Raw genomic sequence first — 19,894 nt, forward strand, 5'->3', positions numbered from 1 at the left:
AGGATTCCAGGCAGAAGACAGATCATAGAAGGGCATTGTACATGCTCAAGGATTGGACTTCCTCTTGGAGACTTGGAGAGACAAGGAAAGGTTTTAAATAGGGAGTCAGGTTTTTAGATAGAACAATTGAGTTGCAATGTGGGGGTTGGATAGAAGCAGATGAGACTTGGAGTGGGGAGATTGGTGAGTAAATAAGCACTCCAGATGAGAAAGGATATAATGAATACACACCATTCCGGTAAAGATGATGAGGCTCCAGAACCAACTTATCCTGGTTTGCCCAGAGCTGTCTGGTTTTAAAAAAATCTGAAAGTCTCATGTCCTAGGAAACCCTTTAGTCCCTGGCAAAGTAGGATGGTTGATCAGCCTTTCTGAAACTCTGAAGGAAGGGGTGAAATGGATGAGATCACTAATTCAAGTGATACGTAGGAGGTAAAATCTATAAGACTTATAATTAGTTGGGTGTTGGAAGGGTGGTGACAGAAAGGGAGAAGTTGAAGACACTAATAAATTTTCTAACTTGGTTGCTGGATAAGCTAGTTGTATCATCATCCAAGAGAGGTTGAATCATGACGTGTGAATTCTTTCAGATCATGTACTTTCACATCTACTTTATAGTCCTATCCAACCATGCATTTTTTTTGTATGTGTACTAATCACAGTGATTTCCTCTTTCAACTCTACAATTTTGATTTTATTTTATTTTATTTTTTTTGCTATTTGGGTCTGAAAAAATATCAATATAAAAAAATCATTTGGTGGCTGTAACTTTTGTTGATACAGTAAAATAAAAATATGTAGCAGGTACTGGTTTTTGTATGTTTTAGGTTGTTCTTAGTAAAAAGGACTGAATTTGACGTCTGTTTCCCAGAAATGGTGCATTGTTTTGATCCACATGCCTCAAGAGCCCTGGTGGTTTGCTGGATTTGCCTCTCTAAACATGTCAAAAATAAATAAATAAATTTCAGACTACTATTCTTATGAAATAAATTTGAAATGATATCATTTAGAAAAAGCCAGGAAGAGGAAGAAATGTAGCTAGTCAGCTCATTTTTAAATTTTCAACTGGAAATTTGATATTTATGTTGTTTTTCTTGATTCTTTTCCAAACCAGCTTGATTGTGCAAGCCACAGATAAAGGGATGCCCAGGCTTTCGGGTACAAGTGTGGTCAAGATACAGGTGACTGATATAAATGACAATGCCCCGGCTTTTCTCCCCCTTGAAGCAGTGGAAATTGCAGAAAGTGAGTGTGGCAATGTGGAATAGTGGTTTTGATTAACTTGTATAATCTCATCTACCATATTTTCAGCCAGGTCCTATGTTAAGTATGAATACTAATTCTAAACAACCATGCAACAGAGTTTTCATCTTTATTTTAAAGAATAGAATACGGATGGTCAAAAGTTTATCAAATGTCAAAGAAGTTAAATGTTGAAGCTGGGATTTACATTCAGATAAGCATGATGTTAGTCCCCATGCTCAGACCGCCATTGCACTTGGGTTCTTTTTGTGTGCACATATTTAAGAATGAAATTTGCTCTGTGAAGAAGCACATTTTGCTGACTAATAATCATCCTAAAACTCCTCTGAGAAGAAGCAATCTCAGACTGATAACTTTGTCAGTCTTTGCCATATATTAATAAGTGAAGGGGATTGGTGTTCATCATACAAAGTCATCATTTTCCTCTCGTGTAAACATCTGCAGAAAAATTTTACACCATTAGTGGTAGAGGCTGCAAAGACAAAATTGTATGTGATATGCTGATTAATCTTAATTGTTTGGACCTCTGGGATATATGATGACTCAATAGATTATTATCCCAAAGTTGCCTGTGATCGAAGACTCTAGTGATAAAATGCAACCCAACTCTTTATAATTGAAGTCCCAAATAGTGTGGTCCCTCACTTTCCTCTCTCTCCTTGTACTATTAATACCAAATTTAGTCCTACAGTGTTCCTAACATTTTATGTCCCCTTTCCAAACAAATTATAGCCATCACCGCTCACAGGTGATACTATTCCAGAAATTTCTATATATAGGGATATCTCCAGATATTCTAAATATCCTAAAATATTCTATCAATAAAAAAATTCTTCAGTTTTGTTTCCTGCCTATTTGATAGATTTTCATGTGCTTTTAACTGAAGGTGCTATTCTAAAGTACAGGCATTAGCATAAAAATGCAGCAGGGTGCCCAATATAAACACAGGGTATCCCAAAAAGTGTATCGACACTCTAACAGCTGATAGCTCAATTTTGAAAATGAAATGTATTTTAATAAGCACTGCCTTTATAATTACTCAAAGTGTGTGTATATATTTTGGGGGGACACCCTGTATATCACAAGAACAAACAACATAAACCAAAACATACTGAACGGGTTAAGATGTGGTTGGTGAACATCAAGAATGTTCATGCTTGAATATGAAAACCAGGAGTCTTATATGCAGTGGAATTATTCTGAATACCTTGGCATCTTCTTTCTACCTGTACTATACATGTAAGCTAAAAAACAAAATCCCTTTCACAGCAGTTTAGGCTAGAGGAAACATACAGTGTGAGGCATTGAGCATGTCATCTCTTTGTGATTATTTTTGTGTGTAAATAATACTAAAGATTTGTTTTCATAACTAGTGCTATGTATACTTTGGCTTTCTATAGTATTGATCTTTTTTCTCTCTTTTTATTTATTTATTTTTTAAAATTTTTTATTGATTAAGTTATTACATATGTGTCCTTATCCCCACATTACCTCCCATTCCCTCCACTCATGCCCTCAACCCCCTGTTGTCTGTGTCCATTGGTTAGGCCTATATGCTTGCATATAAGTCCTTTGGTTGATCTCTCCCCCTTACCCGCCCCTACCTTCCCTCTGAGGTTTGAGAGTCATATTTTAAGAAAAGGAAGCAATGTATTGTCACTCCAAAAGAAATGTTTGCAAGGTAAGTGCCAAAGAACTAAGCATCTATTCCTAACTTTGGTATCCAAACATTTTTATTTCAATCTTGTCTACTTTTCAAAATGTTGTTTTTTATTAATGTTTTTGGTAATAATCTTCTTCCCACCCATACCCCCATGAATATAGGATTTTGATACAGAATCTATATAGTACAAATAAGTGGCTTGGAATGTTTCTTGGTCTTGGGAGTATGTTGTAAGCATACAAGGAAAAATGTAATATAAAAATTGACTCTACCCTACCTCCTCAATTCTCAATTCAGTGGTAAAATTTCACTTTTATTGGGCTTATAAATTCTTCAAAGTTTTTGTTTAGTTTATAATGAGCTTTGTATGAGAAATCATGCCAAGAAAAAGCAAATCGTGTTGGACTTGAAATAAATATAAAAAAGCTTGGATTGAACTATTCAAGAGATATTTCAAAGGATGAATTTTAATGGAGACTGACATTGGTCATGACTATTTCAGATGCTTTGCCTGGTGTAATTGTGACTCGGATATCAGTTCATGATGTGGATTTGAATCCAGCTTTCATCTTCAGTTTCGCCAAACAGAGTAATCCTGGAACAAAGTTTGCTATTGATCAGCACACTGGGGTGGTGGTGCTAGTGAAAACATTGAATTTTGAAGAAGCTACTGAATATGAGCTGCTTATCCAAATTTCTGACTCGGTGCACCACACAGAGGGAGCACTCATTGTCCATGTGTTGGACGTCAATGATAACCCACCAGTGTTTTCTCAAGATTCTTACCAGGTAAATAGCTTGCAGAGACGCTGAAACAGCCCAAGCTGGAAAGAACAGGAAACAATGTAAGCCTACCATTGTGGACAGACTAATTTAGACAGACAGCAGTCCCTGTTTTTAGAGCTTAAGTTGATGCTGAAGGTTTTTTATTTAATATCATGGAGGATAGAAGTATATATGAAATTGCATATATCATTCCACCCAGTTTCTTAAGTATGTATAGTATGTCATCATATGAAACTATGTTATCATTTTTCTAGTTTTTAGGAATCGGGATCCTGTTGTTTATAACAATTGGAACTTTCCAAATGTTTTCAAGGCCACAAATAAGACAATAATGTGACCTATTGTAGCCTAAGGTAGATTATCTGCAGTTAATTTGGAAAACCTTTTTCTTTCCTAGGCATAGTTTTAGAATATTTTGGGGTATTGATTAACATTTTGCAGAAAAAAATTATGAACAAAACTGTAAGGTGGAAATTTTAGTCTTTAGGGCATAGTGTATGTTTATGGAAATGAGAACAATGATAGCATTCAGCTAAGTACTTGGAAATGGGCTTTAGGACTCTTGAATGTAGCACATGGTAGGTTTCTGTGTAAACCCAGGAGAGAAATTAACCTAAGTAATGATCTCCTATAAAGGCTAGTTAAATCAGATAATGTATATAAGTACTAATATATTACTGACTGTACTAACTATCCTCTACCACACAGAAATAATTTAGAAGGAAATTTTTTCATAATGAAAATAGAAACTGAATTAATCTTTTTAAAATCTTTTTTTCTGAATTCTGAGACCACAACATAATCGTCTTAATATGTCAACTCTGTAAATAAACATAGCTAATAAAGTCAGGTTCACTGTGAATTTTCCACAAGCAAAATAAATAAAATGATCTCACATGTTGGCCCCGTGCATGAGAATATCTGCAGTCGTGTAGCACAGCACCCATTTCTCTGGTTTTGCTCCTCAGGTCACCGTTCCAGAATCGGTGCCTGTGGGGTGCTCTGTGCTGGCTGTGGCCGCCACAGACTCGGAGAGCAGCGAGTGCCTTTCTTACAGAATTATTCCCTCTTCCACAGAATTCTCCATTGATCCGAGGAATGGTGAGTTATTTATAGTGGCTTTAGTGTTCAGAGTCTGAGTTACAGGCTGGAAACCTGAAATAATCCTTTCCAAATGCTCCTAAAATAGCTCCCCATCCCCACCCCCTAGTATTATAAACACCACCATCTTATTTCTCTTCATGTCAAATGCTGTGATAGCAAATACCAGTGTTATTTCTCCTCCCCAGCATCTCAGTGGCTGGCAAGCAAAAGGAATTGATTAAATGCTGGCGATGGCTCAGAGGTTCAGAGACCCCCTTATAGTAAACACCCAGTCCGTCAGTCCAACCAAGCACAGTTCAAGTAGTTATCCCAGGCTTCGAAAGAGTACTGAGGACGTTGTGTTACTAGAGTTTGAAAGCTTTCATTGACGCCCAGGTACAGAAAGCTCAGTAATAACACTCAATAAGGACCAAAGGAAACGGGAAAAAATTATTTGAGCATCTCTACTGAGTAAGAACATTGTGGTGTTCTGGTTTATTTGATGCCTTCCAAGGCTGTTTGTGTTTTTATAGAGCAAGACATTTGTGGCTGTGAAATGCATTTAAGCAAGTGATTTCAGATTAGAGCAGTTAAGCATTGTACAGAGAAAGTTTAACAGTGGGTAGACATTATAGCTTAACTTGATAAAGATGAATAAATAGCAATGGAACAACTTACTACACAAAAAGAAAACTAGGACAAATTTATGGCAAAGTTATCTGCAAGCAGCACACATATTAAGTAGAGTGAATGTCACGAATATTATTTCTGACTCTTAAGTGTTACAAAAGTATAAATATAATTTAATTTTCTATTTGGAGTTACTCTTGGTTGTAAATTAAGTAACAGATAAGCAAACGCATTAGTAAATATTTGATACACATTTGCTAACTAAATGGATCACGAAAATTTAATTTCACAGCATTGAAATGCTACATCTTATTTTTCAGGCACGATATTTACAACCAACCCCATAGTACTTCTGGATGAAAAATCAACAGTTCAATTTCTTGTTGAAGCCAGTGATGGTGGAATTCCTGACCTGAGGGCTCTTACCTTAGTGGAGATAGAAATACAAGATATGAACAATCATCCCCCTGTGTTTGCAGTAGAATATTACAACCTTAGCTTGAGTGAAGATGCTCAAATTGGAGGCACGCTTGTCACCTTCTCAACCACTGACCATGACTGGGCCCCTGAAAACACACATGTTGAATATTCCATCATCAGTGGTAATTCGCAGAACAATTTCGACGTAGAAACTGGTTTCCTTCATTCAGAATATCCTTTTAAGCAGGTTGGTTATTTGGTGTTGCTTCACAATCTGGACAGAGAAGCATCTGCCAGTCACAAGCTTATCATTCTGGCATCTGACCACGGCTGCCCTCCACTGACTTCCACCGCCATGGTGTCCATAGAAGTGCTTGATGTCAATGATAATCCACCTACATTCCACAGTCTGACGTATCATGCGCATGTCAAGGAAAGTACCCCTCTGGGGAGTCACATCACCGTGGTGTCAGCCAGTGACCGCGATGTGGGTTTACATGCAGAAATCATCTACCACATCATCTCTGGGAATGAGAAGGGGCATTTTTACTTAGAAGAGAGAACTGGAGTCCTTTATTTGACTAAGCCTTTGGATTATGAAGAAACGATAAAATTCACTTTAACCATCCAAGCTTCAGATGAAGAAAAGAAACATTTTTCTTTTGCAGTTGTGTTTGTCAGTATCCTAGATGATAATGATCATGAACCTCTGTTTCTGTTTCCAAGATTGAACTGTGTTGTTCCTGAAAATCTGCCTGTGTTCTCCACCGTATGTTCTGTAAATGCTTTGGATTTTGACGCAGGTCCTTATGGAGAATTGACCTATTCTATTTTATCCCCCTGTCCTGCCACTCATGGAGCACCTCCTGACCATGATCCCTTCCTCATTGACCCTCTGACAGGGGATATTCATGCTAAGCAAGTCCTTGACTATGAAAATGACAATAGATACTGCCTCACGATTCAGGCAAAAGACAAAGGTGACTCCACAGCCTCCTTAATGGTTTGGGTCGAGATTGAGGGGATAGATGAGTTTGAACCCATTTTCACTCAAGATCAATATTTTTTCAACCTCCCAGAAAACTATAACATCAGACAATTGATTGGCAGAGTGGAAGCATCAGATGCAGACGCTGGTACCGATGGTGTTATTCTTTACTCCCTTGAAACTCCATCTCCTTTCTTTTCAGTAAATAAAACGAATGGAAATATTTATTTGACTAGAGCCCTTCCCCTCATAAGAAGTCAAGTCAGCAAAGAAGACATGATTGAAATGAAAATAATCGCTCATAGCCCTAAACAGGACTCTAAGGTTGCATCTTGTACTGTTTTCGTGAACGTGTCTTTTGCCTCGGAAGGAAAACGCTCGGCGGTGTCAGCCAGCCGCTTCTCAATCAGCCTCGCCGTCTCCTTTTTAGTGTTTCTGTTACTCATCATCCTTCTGACTATCCTGATTGTAAGACATAAACAAAAAGATGCAGGCAACAGTTACGAAGACAAGAAAGTGTCATCATCCTTAGATATCAGTTTGAGACTGACCAGGGATGCCAGCATGCTCAAACCCTTCCAGACGACAGATGACTGCAATGAGGAGGCGGTGCCTGCGGCCTCCACGCCGGAATGGCTGAGTTTAATAAGCATCGTGGGAAAGGATGTGGGACATCCGTACCGGCACTCACACTCCAGTGGCCGCTGCTCTGTGGAAGCAGAAACGGCAGAAGATAAGGAGATCCAGAGGATCAATGAGCACCCTTACAGGAAGGACTCTGGCTCAGCTCTGAGTGACCGCGAGTCCAGGGTGCCGGACTCCGGAATCCCAAGGGACTCAGACCAGCTCTCCTGCTTGTCTGGGGAAACCGACGTGGTGGTCTCTGTGGTCACAGCAGAAACCAGCCATGCACTCGAGGAAGGAGATGGAAGAGGAGGCTGTGGCACAGCCTACATTCAAAATGATACGCTGCCCCAGACACTAAGGAAGAGAGAGGTCCAAGCGGACATCCCGGCCGAGGTCAGGAAAGAGCCAGTCTTTATTTCAGGTGATGCGGAAGCAAGATGCGCAACACAGAGAACCTCTGGTCATGATGGGAGAGGCAGCTATCACTGGAATTATCTCCTCAGTTGGGAACCCAAGTTCCAACCTCTTGCCTCGGTATTTAATGATATTGCAAAACTGAAGGACGAACATTCACATGAACCTGGGACTCCCAAGGAGAAGAAGTCTTTTGTTTTCCCACCCCCTTTGATCACAGCAGTAGCCCAACCCGGGATTAAAGCAGTTCCACCGAGAATGCCAATGCCGGCCATGACCTCAGGGCAGGGCCTTCACAAATACCCACACTCCCCACTTCTCTACCATCTCAGTTCCCTGCCTGAAGCCATGACTCCCAGTTTTTCTCCATCTCTTTCCCTGTTGACAGCCCAGACCCCTGCCATGACTCCACTGTTGTCGCATGGAGATTTCTTAGGAGCACATCTAAGCGATACGTGCCATGAACTTAAAGCAGAGGACGAAGTTCAGATATAAACCAATTGTGATGCCAATTGTACTGCTCACCATCGGGCAAGAATGGTTGAACAGAACATTCTTAAGCAAGCTTCTCCAGGCCAGGTTCATTTTATCCATGCGGGAGTGATATCATTTTGTCAGGGTTTTTAGAACCTCCCCCATTTAAGTTTCTCAAATTTCTTCTTCCAGCCTTAAAGAGAAGTTACCTCCTCCTTTAACCTTTAATGTTTTGCTCTCAGGACTCCTTTGTATATATTAAGTAGTATATATTCTGTCATACCTGGTTTTCTGTATGGTTAGATTTCCAGAGGACACAGTGAACTTGACTGACTACCAACGCGTTTATATAAAAACAAATGGAAATAAAGTTCAGGTATAGTCACTCAGTCACATTGCTGCTGATTACCTAGTAATTTGGAAGGATAAACTTAAGTTTTAAAGTGAAGCCATTTTCTGTGTACCTGACATGTTTAGAGTTGTGTTTCTCCACTTTCACTATCAGCCACACAGGTGGAGTTAGCCATAAATTGAATTTTAATGTGGTGTCTTTTGGAAATTTAATTAAGTATGAAATTTGTCATAACTCTGTGCCAAATAAGAAAATTATTCTTTTTTAAATGAACCAGGAATGTTTGTTCTTGACGGAGGGCCAGGGTTGATAAAAGCAATAAGCGTGTGTTTGGCTGCCCCTGAGACACATTTCCTTGACCTTTACAAATAGAATGATGATTTTTTTTTTTAGCATCTGTCTTGTAACATTGTAGGGATACAGACATTAACATTTGAAGATTCATTCATAGATATTTTAAACTTTTATTTTATTCTAGATATAGTAACTTTTGGTAAGTTATGTTATTAGCAAATAATAATTTTATGGAGTAATTTAGCAATATATTTTTCAATGAAGTTTTTTACATAAATATTTCTACTATAAAAGTTAAGGATAGATATCAGAAGTCTTTCTTCTATTAGTTCATGTTTAGCTTTAACTGACATTAGATGGAGCAGTTGGACAACACAGTTAAAATAATTCTGGTTTGTACAGCTGTTTCAGAAATATAGTGGTGTGTGGGGGCTCACATATAAGCTATCCCTCCTCTCTGGTGAGCCTGAGGATCCATCCAAAGTTCTTCTCTGTTCCAGGAAAGCAGAGCACTTCCTGATGTGAGGGTCCGGAAGTCATCCATGGTAGGCGACCTGGGCAATCTTTGGAATGAGTTTAGATTCTCATGGGCATCTGGTGTGGTTTTTTTGGTGGTTAGTGTGAATGTCTGCTATAGAAATACTTCCTCTTTTATTTTTCAATAGACCTCATCTGTAAAATGTGAGATAACTCATTTCTCTTTACTGGAAAACATTGCAAGATGCTGTGTTTGATATCCAATTCTGTAGGTAAATAAATCTAAGGCTTTCTATGCTGATTCGATCAATTATATATCTCTGCTGACTCTTACATTGAGAACAAGTATGTAAAACCACATTAGAAATTGTATGAAACATGAAGGTTTTTGTCAAGCCTAGAATCCTAGAGAATGTCATTTAGGCATGAGATATTTAAATATTAAAGGACAATTCCTTCCTTCCTTCCTTCCTTCCTTCCTTCCTTCCTTCCTTCCTTCCTTCCTTCCTTCCTTCCCAGGAAAGAAGTCTTCATGATTTTTCTAAAAAAATTAATTCTTCCAGTGTTCCAATATTTATTCTCTCTTTGACCTCCTTCAAAAGATTACTTTGAGCCTAACAAAGAAATTTATACTGACTTTTTAAAAACTATGCATGGAAGTTGTGTTTTGCAACAGAATTATTTCTAAGAATGAAGAACATACTGTTGTTTTTAATTAAACAGGTTCTTTACTTATGCTTAAAAAGAGATATTTGTCTAACTCTTCAAGTTATTTGCCTGTGACTTATTGCTCCTTCTGGACAAGATTCTGCATTTTTTAGACATTTAATAAAAACAGAAGACACAAAGTATTTAGAGCCATTCCTTACCAATATCTAGTGGATTTTTAATTCATGACTTTATTAATACTGTAACCAACACCACACCACCACCAAACAAATGCTGCAAGTGGGGTTAAGAGCAAAAATGTAAACATGCTGGTTAAGTGTTCGCAATAAATCATATGTAAGCCCTTTTCAACTAGAGTGCTTTTTGTTTATTTAAACAATATAATTTGTATAGTTTTCCTTCAAGTTTAATATTAACTTGCCTCATATGTTCTGTGTTACTTTGCTGATCTACACACTGGCTTTAGCACTCTGGAGGGGGTACAGAACTTGTTAGTGGAAAATCATATTAAGCCCCAAATTCATAAGCTATAAAATAAAAGACAGTTGTCTGTTGTGGAATTTTGGCTGCCTGAAATTCTGGACTTTCTTGTTGGCAACCTTAAAAATGCTGGTGTAAATCAATACCAAATGGATATCAAAATTCCATGTCCCAGTAGTAATCATTGAATTGGCTTCCAAAACAGATTCCTGGGCAAAAAAAAAAGGGGGGGGAAGGGGGAGAGGGGAGAGGGGAGAGGGGGGAATGCTGTATCTTTAAGGATTGGATAACTTAAATGTTCTCTGAAAATATTAAAATGTGCTATAAACTACTGGCTGCCTACATGTATACATACTTAGTCTAGAATAAATGTCCAGTTGAGACAGGAGTTGAATTTCTCAGCATGTTTACCAGCAGTTTCAGTGACCCCTTTGCTGTGTTTTCTAGAATTTATCATGATGCAAGTTAATTACTAATTTTAAACTTATTTACATCCAAACATATCTTTTGTTACATTTGTTTTGTTTTGCCACTTTACACATTTTTAAACTTTAAAAGAAAAAAGCAAGACATAACTAAAAGGATCTAAAACAATCACTCACTTCAAAACAATGAAGTATATGGAGTGAATATGGTTAGTGGATTTGCACAGGATTATTACGGATAAGCTCCTTGGGTTTACGCTCATGCTTTAGTTGAGCCTGAAAGTATAGAGCCATCTCTTTGGCTGTAGCTGAGGAGAGATAATATGGAAAATCATTCTGTTCACAGGGAACACCTCCATCAGTGAAGTTGTAGAGACCTTGCTTATGACCAAAACCAGCATTCCCGTGTGAGTCACTGAATGAAGGTAGCTTTCCCCTATTATAGAGATGGAGGTAGAGAAGCAGGGAAGAGAAAATAGAAGATTAAATCTGAAAAGAAATAGTTTAGGGCATTGGTAGAGAGCAAGAAGAGAAAAAATAATTTTTAAATGTAAAAATTTTGCTGAGTCATTTCCCTATTATAGGTCCATCCTGTCAAGGAATCTTTTTCTTTTTAGGAATATTTTCCCCTCCTCCTTCCTTCCTGTTTCTTTCAAGTCTCTATCTCCATTGCTCCATTGTCTGAAAATTTAGGTTTATCAAGTTGTGGGCCTAAAGCTAGGCAACATGCACTAAAGTAACTTGACTGTGAAACGTAAATTTCTTTTTGGCGAATTACAGGATAGAAAATTTGGAATGATTACCCTGCCTTACTTCCCACTCTACATAACTTGGGCATTGAGAGTACCACAATATTAAGTAGGTGAATTTACACAGATACCAAGAAATCAAAGTTCAGAAGGCAGTTGGGACAGAATATGGAATTTTAGTACCTGGTCCTTTTTTTCTGGTAGCTCATCTTTTTTCTTTTCTTTTTTAAAATATGTTTTTAAAAATTGATTTTAGAGAGAGAAAGGAAGGAAGAGGCAGAGAGAAAGAGTAAAACATCAATGTGAGAGCATAACATCAATCTTGGCTGCCTCCTCCATGACCCCTGCTGGGGATCGAGCCTGCAACTTGGGCATATGTCCTGACCAGGAATCAAACCAGTGACCTTTCCAGTCATGGGATAACTCTCAACCAACTGAACCAGTCGGCCAGGCTGGTGGCTCCTTTTTAAAAATGAATGCTTGCTTGATAGTCACGATTTTATATTAAAATATTACATTTTATATAACCATAGTATTTAACACACAAACATAGTTGATAGTTGTCAAATATTGTCAATTTTATTTGAATTCTGGTGTCATAAATTATTTTGATTCCATATAGTTCAAAGAAATTTATCCATTAGAAACAAAATTGCCCAGCCAGTGTAGCTTAGTAGTTGAGCATCAACCCATGAACCAAGAGATCATGGTTCAATTCCTGTCAGGGCACATGCCTGGGTTGCAGGCTTAATCCAAAGTAGAGAGCAAGCAGGAGACAGTCAGTCAATGATTCTCTTTCATCATTGATGTTTCTATCTCTCTCCCTCTCTTCTCTCTTCCTCTCTCTGAAATCAATAAAAACATCTTTTTTAAAAAAATTATGGCAATCTTACAAAAATCCAGCAAAAAGTGGCTGGAGTATCAAACTATACCTTTCTCTTATAAACTCGGCACTTGGTTATTTGATGACAATTTAGCACTTCCTACTGTTTGGGTCTACATAATTTTCTTCATTTCACTCAATATATTTGCTAAACCAAAACTGTGAAGTGAGTAACAGAGAGCCAGAAAGCATGCCAAATAAATAGCAGATGCACAAGTGCATCTCTTGAATGAGAAAGCATCATTTTGGTTACAAAACTAAATACATGGATTTCGTTGTTAGATAGTAAACCCTCAGGGCAAAATCCTGGTCTCAACTTGCATTATGAAATACAGATGTTTCTTAGAATGAATGAGCACATATGTGAATGGGCACAGAGGGTGCTATAAAGTGAGAGTGTGATACACAGGCCTTGAACCCATTAAGTGTGAATTCTAACATAGTTCTGTGATTTTAGCCAATCACAGGGCAGAGGGAAAGTGCAAAGATCTTATCAAAATACTTTAGACTATCTTAGACAAAATCAAATGACTAGAAATTCTTTCTGTAATCTGGTTTGTCTTCTCTTTATCCTTTCTTTATACATACATTCCTTATGAGTTTTAGACACAATAGAAACAAGTTATGGGTGACATTCAAAAGTACATTGTTTGAGAAAGCTGACCAAGCACACTGGTTTCATTTAATTTCAGATTCTGTAATAAATTTTGACTGCCCCATAGCAGAATGAACTTCTATCAATAAAGGAAGAGTATGTAGTTTAGCAGATATGTCTAGAATATTTACATCAAAATGCATTAAAATTTTTTAAAAATAATGAGGAATTTATGAAGGATATTATATATGATCACATACTAGTATGTGTTAAAATGATATTCTAAATAAGTTCAGGCTATTTAATAAACGCATACTGGGAGGTTGGGGAAGGAGGTAAATATGAAGTTATTTCTCATTATAAACAAAAATGTATTCTACTTGGATTAATGAGTAAAAGTTAAAGCAAAATCATAAGAACTGGAAGCACAGGATAAAGGTATAAAACACCTTTTTAAAATACAAAAGCAAAGGTAGAGGGATAAAGTTGAACTTGTGACAATAATAAGTACTATAACAAGTTATAAGAAATTATAATTAGGAAATGCTTCATACAGCTAATCAACAAATATTTACTTAGTGCCTATTGTGGACAAGGCATGGATCTGGCTCTGGGAATATAAGTGAATAGAGTATATAAATCCAGTGTATTTACAGTGCTTATATTTTATGGTGGGAGATAATAATAAGAATATGCTCTCAAATAATGGTAAGTGTTGTGATAGGAAGAAAACTAAAGTATATTAAAAAAAAAAAGAAATTGATAAGGGGTGGGGCAATATAGCAGCCCTACTTGGATAGAATGTTTAGGGGATGTCTCTGATAGGATGCTATTTGAACTGAACAAAGGGAGTGAGCTGTGCAGAGATTTGAGGGGGAAGCATTTAAGGTATGTGTGTGAGCATGTTCAGGAGCCACATGGAGTGTTTGGGAAACTGTAAAGCCAGTGTGGCCTAGAACTAGTGTGAGAGGAAGAATAGTAGAAAATAAGATCATCAAGGTAACTAGGGTTCAGATTATGGAGGGCATGTAGGCTATGGTGAAACACTTAGCTTTTGTTCCAAGTGTTATGTGATGCCTTTGGTAGTTTTTGCTTGGAGATACGATATTATCTAATTTATATTCTTAAAGAGTAACTGGGTACTTTGAGGAAAACGGATGAAGGGGGAAGGTTAGGGTAGTGAGAGTAGACCAGTTGATTGACTATTGCAGTAATTTCTGATGGCGATGATTGTAGCTCAGCAGGAGTGTTATAGGTAGAGGTGAACAGTCAAGATATTTACTGGAGGTAGTGTGGCTTGTTCTTGATAATGAACTGGATGTGAGGTATGGAGAAAGCTATGCATAGGTCTATGGCTTAAGAGAATTTGGGGCTTTAGAGAGAAATTTTGGATTTAATGAGATTACAGAAAGTACGTGTATTTCTGGAAGCTCTTGGAACTTGACCATACCAGGATAATCTGATTTTATTTTAATCTTTCTACACTCATCTGAAAACTGCATGCTCTCTAACCCTCCCCCAGTTTTCAGTTATTTCAGGCCTGCCTGCTAGGTGTCCTCTCCACGGATAGACCTTTCCTTGAGTAGGTGAGGCCTTGTTAGTCGTTCCTTATTCTCTGGCTGAAAGAAAATTGGAAATTCCTTTTTTTTCTTCCCTCTGCTACTGCCAATAGTTGGAGCTTTTGTTTGCCTGCTCTTATTCTAGAATGTGTAGGGATAACTTTTTGTTAAAGATGTTGTCCATGAGATTTTACTTTCACTGTTCTAGATGCTCAGAATGTTTTGTAAGGTGATTTGGGAATATTCAACAATACACTGATGATGCTCACTTTCTCCAACTAGAACCTAATCACTTTCTCTGCTTGGCTCTTGGGATACCACACTACTCTGTTTCCCTATCCTACCTGAAGAGTTGCTTTTCTGAGAATTATTTGCTGGGTATTCTTTCTCTTTTTGACCTCTTGGTCAGTTTTCCAGGGGTCAGTCCTGGGATCTTTTCTCTATTTACACTTACTCCTCAATGATCTCCCCCAATTCCATAGATAGTTATTAAAATATATTTTTATGCTGTACTTTACATCAACATAACTATTTTTATAACTGGCAATTTGTCCTTAATTACTTTCACCTTTTTCACTCATTCCTGCAAGCCCCCTACTATGTAGCTACTATAGATTTGTTCTCTGTATCTGAGTTTGTTTCTGTTTTGTTTGTTCATTTGTGTTTTTTTAGTAAAATCATATATATATCAAGATATATTTTAAAAATCTATTGAGATTAAGAAAAAAATATATCCTTTGGGCTTCCTGATTTAAAGAAAAAGCCATACTTTTCAACACCGGTATTTTAAACCAGGAGACTATAGAGTAGTATATTTAAGATACTCAAAGATAATGTAAGCCAAATTTTAAATCTAGCTAAGCTTACCTTTTAGTATATATATATTATAAGTGAAGCTACAAACATGCATGACCTCAAGGAATATGCCTAAAGAATCACTAGGGAATGAATTCAGACAACTGAGAAATACTGGGGAAGGCTCACCATATGGACAGTGAATATACTTAACTGTAGAGCTGATGGTAGATGTTAAGGTGATAGAATAGTATTACTTAATATATGCCCTAACAATGTAAATAAATTTCAACTATAAAAGTGGGTGAATAAAAGAAGAGTATTGGAAATAAAATGTTTGCTGCTTGCCTTATATATACTAACTGGGAGTAGAAAAGTATTAAAATTAGAAGAAATTAGAAAGAAAAGAAATAAAAGACAGAAATTAACAAGTTAGAAAATAAACCAAGAAATATCCACAGAGCTTATGAATAAATAAATCTGGTTCTTTAAAAATCAATTAAATTAAATCAGTTAAATGTGAGAAAATGCAAAATAAGAAAATAGCAAAGGGGAAACAATGATAGCTATCAAAAGAGAGGAAGTTTAATCAAGAAACTTTTCTAACAACGCTATACAAATATATTTGAAAATCTAAAAAAAAAAATAGACAACTTTCTGGAGAAATATGATTTACTAAAATTGATCCCAGTAAATATAGATTCTAAATAAAATGAATTTTAAAAATTAAATAAAAATGTAAAGACTCTCCCACAGACAGTTCTATAGTGAAATTTTACCAAACGTTTATATATTACATTATACAAATACTATTTGAACTACTTCAAAGCATGGAAAAGTAAGAAAAATAATGAGTTGAATATAAAATTAATATCAAAACCTAAAAAATATTGTACAAAACAAAAACTACAACCTATTTCCACTTATAAATAGGTATATAAAATTCTTAAATAAAATATCAGCAAAAATAGTTAATAACGCATTAAATAATAATACATCATAACGTGGGAGATTTCAGAAATACAAAGATAACTAAGTATTAAGAGATACATTAATATAATTCATACTAATAGAGCTATGGAAAACAAATATGAACATTTTCTTGAATGGGAAAAGGTCACTGAACAACATAAACCATCCATTTATGTAAAAAAGCACTGTTTTCATTAGTGAATACTTCCTTAAGAATAATAAAATGACAGCTCACTGAAAAGCCAGTTTCCTCATCAATGAGGCTATTCTAGACCAGTGGTTCTCAACCTTCCTAATACCTCAACCCTTTAATTCAGTTCCTCATGTTGTGGTGACCCCCAATTTCATTGTTACAAATTGAACATAATTAAAGCATAAGATTAATCAGAAAAACAATATGTAATTATATATATGTTTTCTGATGGTTTTAGGCGACTCCTATGAAAGGGTCGTTTGACCTCCAAAGGGGTCGCGACCCAAAGGTTGAGAACCGCTGTTCTAGACCTTTTGTTATAAGAACCAGGAATAAGAAAATGTCTAATATCCCCACCAAAATCTAATACAATTAAACAAGAAAGCAATTAGAAACAAGAATTTGAAAATACCAGGTAAAACTATTTCTATTTGTAGACTATATTTAACATATTCCTGGAAAACCCAAAATAATTGATGGAAAAATATTGTAAACAATGAAAGAATTCAGTAAGGTTGCAAGATATAACATCAAATCAATACCCTTCACATATGTGAACAATAACCAGTTAGAGGATAAATGGAGAAGACTCTATTATATGCAACAGAAATAAAACAAAGTAAAATCCTGAAAAGAAAAAAAGTCTAACATCCATATGGAGAAGGCACAGAGGAAACTGAAATAGATTTTTTAAATAGGCAGTACTACACTCAATGCTAGAATGATGTACATTGTTCCGAAGTAAATTTACAAATTTGACCTGATCCCAATACAAATATCTCATTTGTTTTCTGGAGTTAAATAACTTTATTATACAGTTTATTTAGAAGAATAAACAAGAAAGAAGAGCTAGAAGACACTGAAACACATGAGGTGTGTGTGTGTGTGTTGGTGTGTGTTCAAGTATTCACATGTGCACTGATCCTACCAGATATAAAAATATATCATGAAGTTGTCTATAATTAGAATAAGGTGGTTTTGGCATGTGACAAGAGACTAATGGAATGGAATAGAAAATCCAGAGCTGAGTCCAAGTGCTTACAAAGGCATCCTGTAAAGATGGATCAGCTTGTCGTATACCAACTCTCCTGCTGAGAATAAGTAAAAACCTGATTAAGAATAAGGACAGAAAGAAACAGTTTTGTGTATGTTTGTTGAAAGACATCAGAGGACTACCAAGACTTGAGAAACCATGACCCTTGAGAGAGCAGAAACACAGAAGTATACCTGATACACTGTGCCTGAACCCCCTTGAGGCTATGCAGAAAATGTCCACTGCAAGGTTGAGAAGCTAAAAAGAGATACTGGAAGTAGTATGTAAATTATATCTCAATAATTGTTAAAATACAATAATTGAAATAAAGAACTCAAAATGTTTAATATCAGATTAGACACAGATGAAGAGAGAATCAGTAAATTAGAAGGTAAATTTTAAAAATATAAGAACTATAACAGAGAGATGTCTAGAAAATACTGAGTAGAGAGTAAGAGATGTGTGGAACTTGATTTAAAAGATCCAATATGTGTTATGAATCCAAAAAGGAGAATGGAGAGGATAGACCAGAGGAATATTTAAAAAGATGGTGGCTGAGAATCTTACAAAACTGACATTAAATCGCAATCACAATTCAAAATGTGCTACAAACCCCAAACATAATTTTTAAAACACACACAAACACATCACAATAAAGCTGCTATAAAACAAAAGGAAAATATTTAAGATATTCAAAGAGAAATGACACATTATCTTCAAACTGATGAACATGAAAATACAATAAAGGCAGCACATCAAATAAGTGAAGAAAGAAATAATTTTTAATAAGTGGGGCTAGGATAAGTGGACAGCCATATGGGAAGAAGATTATGTTGAAAATACTAGACACCAGGATAAGCCATACAACTAAATACAATTAAATACTATAAGAAAATATGACTACATACTTTTATAAACTAGAAATGGAAAATGTTTCTATAAGAGTCAAAATCCAGAAGCAATAAGGAAAACGAAAAGTTTGACTAAAAAACATTTTGCATAGCAAAAAGTCTCTAAGCTAATCACAGTGTTCAGGAAGATGGTTCTCTGCTCCATGCTCAACTTTGTGGTAAGACAAGTAGACCTTGTGATTGGTAAGCACCTGATAGAGTAAGGCCAGTTCCTGAAATGAACAGATGTCTGTCACCATAACAACATGAATCAAGTGCTGCTGTTCACATTGCATGCTTACTTGTAAAACCAATTTGTAAATATACCACATTGGCTAAACCATGAGTTTACCAGTTTAAGTGCTATTTCACAGATTAGCGTGCACTTGTATACTAAGTAGAAGGTTAAAATCCTATAACCTTAGTAAGTGAATCTTTATTTGGTCTTTAAACTTGAATTTTTATATTTCATTTTTATGTACCTTATTTTCTTTCCTGTCATTTTTAATCTCTCGTTCATTGTTCTCTTCTGCTAATGTAAAGCAAATAATTTGCTGAATGCTTAAAGTAGTTTTCCACAATAAAATCAAACTGATTGGACTTTAATTATTTTATAAAGTTTTATTTTAACTATTTTAATTTATTTAAAAGTATAATTTCTATTTCTTATCTAAAAACTCTGGGAAAGCCTATACAACATGCTAATTACTGAAAGCATATATGCTTAAGTGTGTGATATGGACAAATTGAAACTAATGAAAATAAAAGACTTCAGATTATTGTCAAATTATATGTCATATAAAAGGGAAATATATTAACCTTTGTGAACTAAAATAAATAACAGCTAAATTTTATTGAGTGTTTATTATGTGCCAAATATTATACTAAATGTTTTATGTGTACTTTATTTTGTTTAATCTTCAAAATGACCCTTTAGAGTAGATATGGTCCCTTTTTACCAATAAGGAAACCATGGCTTAAAGAACTAATTAATTGGTGAAGCCTAGAATCCAACTCAGTGGTGTTACTCAAAGCTCTTAACCCCTTCCTTACATTTGCCTCGCACTTGAAATTTCCTTAAGAATATCTGTTGTCTTTTTTTTAATCATAAACTTCTATTGGCTCCATTTAAAAAATCCTTTAATATATGCGGATCATGTTCAACAAATGGCAAATAAGC

At 35.9% G+C, this 19,894-nt stretch overlaps 1 protein-coding gene across 1 annotated transcript in view; it reads left to right on the forward strand.

The window, feature by feature from the left end:
* DCHS2 (dachsous cadherin-related 2) overlaps nt 1-10,646 on the forward strand; it is a gene marked incomplete at its 5' end in the record, with an annotated part of 201,144 nt that extends 190,498 nt beyond the window's left edge. The window contains 4 exons of the mRNA XM_081090653.1: nt 1,115-1,245; nt 3,429-3,715; nt 4,681-4,813; nt 5,746-10,646. Coding sequence (XP_080946779.1) covers nt 1,115-1,245; nt 3,429-3,715; nt 4,681-4,813; nt 5,746-8,369 — 3,175 coding nt within the window. The 3' untranslated portion in view covers nt 8,370-10,646. The remainder of the gene's footprint in view (nt 1-1,114; nt 1,246-3,428; nt 3,716-4,680; nt 4,814-5,745) is intronic.
* Nucleotides 10,647-19,894: the final 9,248 nt, after the last annotated feature.

The sequence above is a fragment of the Myotis nattereri genome (assembly GCF_964212035.1).
Source record: "Myotis nattereri genome assembly, chromosome: 5".
NCBI classification, from domain to species: Eukaryota; Metazoa; Chordata; class Mammalia; order Chiroptera; family Vespertilionidae; genus Myotis; species Myotis nattereri.